At 40.5% G+C, this 6,206-nt stretch overlaps 1 protein-coding gene across 1 annotated transcript; it reads left to right on the plus strand.

Annotated features, from left to right (window-relative positions):
• Positions 1-465: 465 nt before the first annotated feature.
• Positions 466-978, plus strand: LOC122738727 (ubiquitin-conjugating enzyme E2 G1). The gene has a single exon (XM_043980667.1). The coding sequence runs from the start codon at positions 466-468 to the stop codon at positions 976-978; it is 513 nt and encodes a 170-aa protein (XP_043836602.1).
• The last annotated feature ends 5,228 nt before the right edge of the window (positions 979-6,206 follow it).

The raw sequence follows: 6,206 nt of genomic DNA on the forward strand, positions 1-6,206 counted from the left end.
TACGGAGTGGTCAGTGCACCTGTGACGGGGATCTCCTGGTATAGCCTTTGAAAACCCAAGGTCCTCCCAGCCCCATGACGAGGTAAATAAAGCACGATTTGGTGGAGGTTATCGAAGAAACGCGAGGGACCGTAGTATGTGCCTGGCAGTGGTAGCTCCTTCAGATGTGCTAGCGCCAGGTGGGCTGTGGTGGACAGGAATGGGGCGGGGCGGCTCTGGGAGGGAGAGGGGCGGGGCAGAATGGGAGGGAGATGGGGCGGGGTCGGGCGGGGCGGAGCGTGCAGCCAGGTGAAATAGGTCGAGCTCCATCACGCGGCGGCCTGGCGGCCTACCCGCCCTCCACGACCTTCCTTCCGCCCTGGGCCTCGGGTGCTAGGTTTCCCCGCCACTGGCTCCTCGGCGGGCCCCAGCCCCCTTCCCTCCCGACCCCTCGGCCTCACCGACGCCCGCAGGCTGGTCGGGAGGATGACGGAGCTGCAGTCTGCGCTGCTCCTGCGAAGGCAGCTGACGGAGCTCAACAAAAACCCAGTAGAAGGCTTCTCCGCGGGCTTGATAGATGGCAATGACCTCTACCGATGGGAGGTGCTCATTATTGGTCCTCCTGATACCCTTTACGAAGGCGGCGTTTTCAAAGCCCATCTCACTTTCCCCAAAGACTATCCCCTCCGACCTCCAGAAATGAAATTCATCACCGAAATCTGGCACCCAAATGTTGACAAAAACGGGGACGTATGCATTTCCATCCTCCACGAACCGGGAGAGGACAAATATGGCTATGAAAAACCCGAAGAACGCTGGCTGCCCATCCATACGGTGGAAACCATCATGATCAGTGTCATTTCTATGCTGGCAGATCCTAACGGAGACTCCCCGGCTAACGTAGACGCAGCCAAAGAATGGAGGGAAGACCGAAATGGAGAATTCAAAAGGAAAGTTGCCCGGTGTGTCAGAAGAAGCCAGGAGACTGCTTTTGAGTGACATTTGCTCAGCCACTAGGAGCTTCGCTTTTCAGGGTCTCCAGTTGAGAAACGTGGCACAGTTTTTCTTTTCATTTACCCCCCTGCATTCTTCTCATCTGTTGCTGGACTATTATAGTATCTGGCTAAACACTGGCAGAGACTTGGCTGCTGTGAAATGAGCCAGTTATCGATGCTTACGAGAGACTAACAGGTGCCAACTTAAAGATGCTTACATATTTTGAATTCTAATGAATTGCTTCAACCTTCAGGAAGAATTGTAAAAGAACATGTACATAGCACAACGTGATCTGGATACTGTTCATGTACATCCCAAATACACAATGTACCAAATAATGCTTCTTGTAGTTAACATAAAACTCCTGTACATTCTGAAGATTTTAGCAGTTTTTCTTTCCCTGTCCCTTTTGTTTCTATATCAGTTTAAAGAGACTTTAAAAGCATGTCAGATATAAATCAATTAGGATTAAAGTTGTCCATTTAATTTTCCTTTAAACCATTGAGGCTTCATTAAAATCTTTCATCTACTAGACTTTTGTATTTTCTTTGTTTGGGAACATTCCTCTTTGCTATTCTATCTTGCTCTGGCAGAAGTTTAATGATGACTTAAAAGGGATAGTCATCAACAGGTTTCTTCCTTTTTTGTAATCAAATTGCATTGATCTTTTGGATTGTTTGTAGCAAGAGCTCTAAAACTCACTTTTTGCTGCTTCTAAAGTCACCTGAATGAAAATAACCCAAGTTGTGTGTGTGGTTTTTTTTTTTTAATTTTTCTTGTTTGTGTTTTGCCTTCCAAAACTGAAGAACTGGCAGATGAAATTGCTGAACAATTGTCAGTGATATTTTAAAGATTGTGGAATACAGAAGAGATACTATAGGACTGGAAAAGGGAACATGTCCTGATTTTCAAAAAAGGAAAAAAGAATGGAATCGCTAAACAATAGGCCAATGAGCTTGACTTCAATTCCTGGCAAAATTCTAGAATGTATTATTAAAGAAATGGTTAGTGAACATCTCCCAGGATTTGATGGTCTCAGAGAACCAGCATGGCTTCATCAAGAACAGGTTGTGCCAGACTAACCTTATTTCCTTTTTTGACAGTGCATTAACTGATGTAGGGGGAGAAGGAAGGGTGAATGATTTATTAACTATATTTTAGCAAAAGGTTTGGTAATGTTTCTTGTGCTTTTATCATGAAAAGTATGGTGAGATATAGGCTAGGAAATAGCATAATTAGACATATTTGAAACTGATTAAATTATGGGACTCAAAGAGGAGCCATTAATGGTTCAGTTTCAACTTGGAAGGAGATCTCCAGGGGAATACTTGCCCTTGTGTGTTTTAACATTTTTATCATTGTCTTAAATAAAGGCATACGTAATATGCTTATGAAATTTGCAGATGGTACAAAAATAGGATGGCTAACATGTTAACAGGATCCCAAAATATCTCGACAGGCAGGGAAATTGAGATGAATTTAATAACATGAAATTTAATAAGGATAAATGTAAAGTTTTACATGCTTGGTTTCAGGAAATTGACTTCATAAGAATAAGATGGGGGGAAGCATTGCTAGCAAAAGAGCTAACAATTTTAGTGGGCAGCAACTTAATGAGTTCAAAGTGTGATAATATCAGCCATAAAAATTCAATGATATATTGGGTTATTATATTATATTGCATTAAAAGAGGAATAACTTATGGAAATAGGGATGTGATCAGTCTAATATTGCCCTAATCAGACCACATCTGGAATAATATATTCAATTCAATTCTGGATAACACACTCTAGAATATTAAATTAAAGAGTGGTTAGAGGAGAGCAACCAGAATGGTGAATCCATAGCACATGAGGATCAGTTTAAAAAATTACAGCTGTTTAACCTAGTTCCCTAGGGAAGGGTCAGGGGGAACATAGTAGCTTTCTTTCAGTACATTAAAAGTACTTATGTGTAAGGGAGTAGACTTGTTCTGTTTAACCCTAGAGGGTAAAACCAGTAAGAGTGGATGGAGATTGCAGAGGATTGTTTAAGGTTGTGAAAAGGAAACAACTTGCTATCAATTAGAGCTATTCCAAAGTTGAGTGGACCATCTCAGAAAGTAGTGGTTTTCCCTTCACTGTAACCCTCAAGTGAATGTTGGATGACCCCACTACTTTTGGGGGATATCATAGTAGGGATATTTGTTTGTTTCTTTGTTTGTGTTGGAACAGATAGTGCTAAGATCTTTCCAAATGAGTACCTGTGATCCTGATACTAATCTTACATACACAAGACCTATACCATTAAAAGCTTTCTTTTTTTTTTTTTTTTTTGCAGGGCAATGAGGGTTAAGTGACTTGCCCAGGGTCACACAGCTAGTGTCAAGTGTCTGAGGCCGGCTTTGAACTCAGGTCCTCCTGAATCCAGGGCCGGTTCTTTTTCCACTTCTCCACCCAGCTGCCCCCCCATTAAAAGCTTTCAAACAAACTTTTGTTTGTGACTAAAGATATAGTTTTCTCTTAATTCCTTCATTTTTCTTTCTATTCTTCTTCTCTGAAGGCTCTCTTTTTTTATTCTGAATAGAATTTTATTTTCCAAAATATATGTAAAAACATTTTAACATCAATTTTTAAAAAACTTTGTGTTCCAACTTCTCTTCCCCCCTCCATTCCTGTCCCCCATCCACAAGAACTCAATCAATTCAAAGTAAGTTATACATGAGTAGTCATGGAAAAATTCCCATATTAGCTAGATTCTCTGAAGGCTCTCTTGATCTAATAGACAAGGCAAAAGTGGTGTATATTTAATGAAATTTGCTTTTGAAATTATCTTCTGTAAGGAATTCTTCCAAAGTAATACAGAGGTAAAATGCATAGGAATTGATAACTGCTTTGATTAGGCGGTTTGAGGTAAAGAGAAAAGTTAAATAATCCAAGATTCAGCCAGAGTAACTGGGGGAACTATTATAGAAGGGAAAATTAGTTGTTTCAGACAGGATGAGTTTAAGGTGTCAGGATGATGCTTATATGGAGATATTTAGCAAGAAATTGGAAATACAGACCTGAGGTCAGGGAAAAAGTGGATATGAAAATAAATATTTGTCAGCTATCTGTTTAGAAGTGGTAAAGCCAAGGGAATGAATGAAATTTCTAAGAGAATGCAGAAAGACAAGGGGGCCAAGGATGTAGCATTAAATAACAGCTTCCCATTAAGGGTCAGACATAAGAAGCAGGTCACAGGATAACAGGATCTTGGGATTTATGATTAGAAGGAACATTAAAGATAATCTAGTCCAACCATTCATTTTACTGATATAGAAACTGAGGCCAAATCAGTGAATGACACCAAGTAAGATTTTTCAGAGGGAAGAGATAATTCAGGAAATTGTAGGAAATCAGGGGAGCAGAAACTTTCAAGTAGGAGCTATGGTCAACATTATTAAGTACTACTGTAGAAAGGTAAAGGAAAATAATATGTGAAGAGGTCATTAATGACAGTGGTGAGAATCTTAGAGCAACAGAGTTAAAAACCAGATTGCTGAAAGTAGAGTTGCCTTCTTTTGTGAAGAAGGCAAGGCACGAGGTATGGATTATTATTTCTATAACAAAGTCAGGGGAAGGAGGAGAAATATGGGATAATAAACTGAAGAGAGAATTAAAGTTAAGGCAATTAAATGCGAATGTAGATAACAGGAAGAAATAATTGAGGAAGAGTTGGGAGAGAGAAACAGATACAGAGGATGATCTTCTCTGAGGTTACTAACAATCAATTAACTGTTAAAACCTCTCACCTTTTTTAAGTCTTCATCCTTCTTGACCTCTCTGCAGCTTTTCACACAGTTGACCACCCCTTCCTCCAACATATTTTTTTTTCTTTTTTTTGGTGAGGCAATTGGGGTTAAGTGACTTGCCCAGGGTCACACAGCTAGTAAGTGTTAAGTGTCTGAGGTTGGATTTGAACTCAGGTTCTCCTGAATCCAGGGCCAGTGCTCTATCCACTGCGCCACCTAGCTGCCCCTCAACATATTATTTTTGTTCCTATAGTTTTCATTGTCATTCTGTGTGTGTGTGTGTGTGTGTGTGTGTCTCTGTCTCTGTCTCTTTCTCTCTGTCTCTGTTTCTCTCCCTCTCCCTCTCCCCCTCCCCCCTCCCCTCCCCTCCCTCCCTCCCTCCCTCTCTCCTCTCTTGGCCCTTCTCCTTTGTCTTTTCTCCCTCTCCCTTTCCTTCTCCTTATCATCCCTTCCTCAATTTCCATTTGCATTGCTAGGCCAGACAGATAACCAGAGAGCAGTTGACTACTATTCTTTCTTAGGGTTCTAGTGGATAATCCTAAGGGCTATTATGTTGTCTAATATTATTAATAATGAATTCCTATCACTGTGTTCCTTATCATTAATCTTTTCTTTTCTTTTCTTTTTTTAGTGAGGCAATTGGAGTTAAGTGGCTTGCCCAGGGTCACACAGCTAGTAGGTGTTAAGTGTCTGAGGCCAGATTTGAACTCAGGTACTCCTGACTCCAGGGCCGGTGCTCTATCCACTGTGCCACCTAGCTGCCCCCCTTATCATTAATCAACCAGTTGAGATCAGTTAGTTTTTACAAAAAGGTTTTTACTGAAAACATATGCCAAGAACAGGATCTCATCAACTTCCATAGGGTTGGTTATCATCTCTATATATGTTTCCAAAATCAATATACCCAATTTGTATCTCTCTTCTGACCTTACCCTGTAATGTCAACTACCAGTTCCACCTAGATATCCTATGGTGTATCAAAAATTCAGCATGTCTAAAACTATCTTTCCTCCTTACACTTGCCCCTTCTCAAGGCTTCCTTATTTCTGACCAGGTTACTACCATCCTTCCATATGCTTCTGTTTTCAATGATAGGCATCTTCAACTATTCATTTTATCCTTCCCCTCAGTTATCACTACCCCTTTAGTCAGTTACCAGATATTTTTATTTCTGCCTCCACCATATTTCTCCAACCATATCTTCATCTTGCTTCAGGCCCTCATCACCTCTTACCTGGATTTTATGAATAACTTCCTAGTAGGCTTTGCAGAAATATAAAAGGAAGATAGACAAGACAGAAACTTCAGATGATCAAGATGTTGAGAGATTCAAGGCTAGAATAATAAAATGCCATTTTCTTTTTAGCTCTAATCTCTTCAACAGATTGTTCAGTTCTGTATTTTCCATTTTTCATTTAGATTTGTCCAGATATGAGAGAACACTGTCTCCTACTATTAC

The sequence above is a fragment of the Dromiciops gliroides genome, chromosome 2 (assembly GCF_019393635.1).
Source record: "Dromiciops gliroides isolate mDroGli1 chromosome 2, mDroGli1.pri, whole genome shotgun sequence".
In the NCBI taxonomy this organism is placed as follows: Eukaryota; Metazoa; Chordata; class Mammalia; order Microbiotheria; family Microbiotheriidae; genus Dromiciops; species Dromiciops gliroides.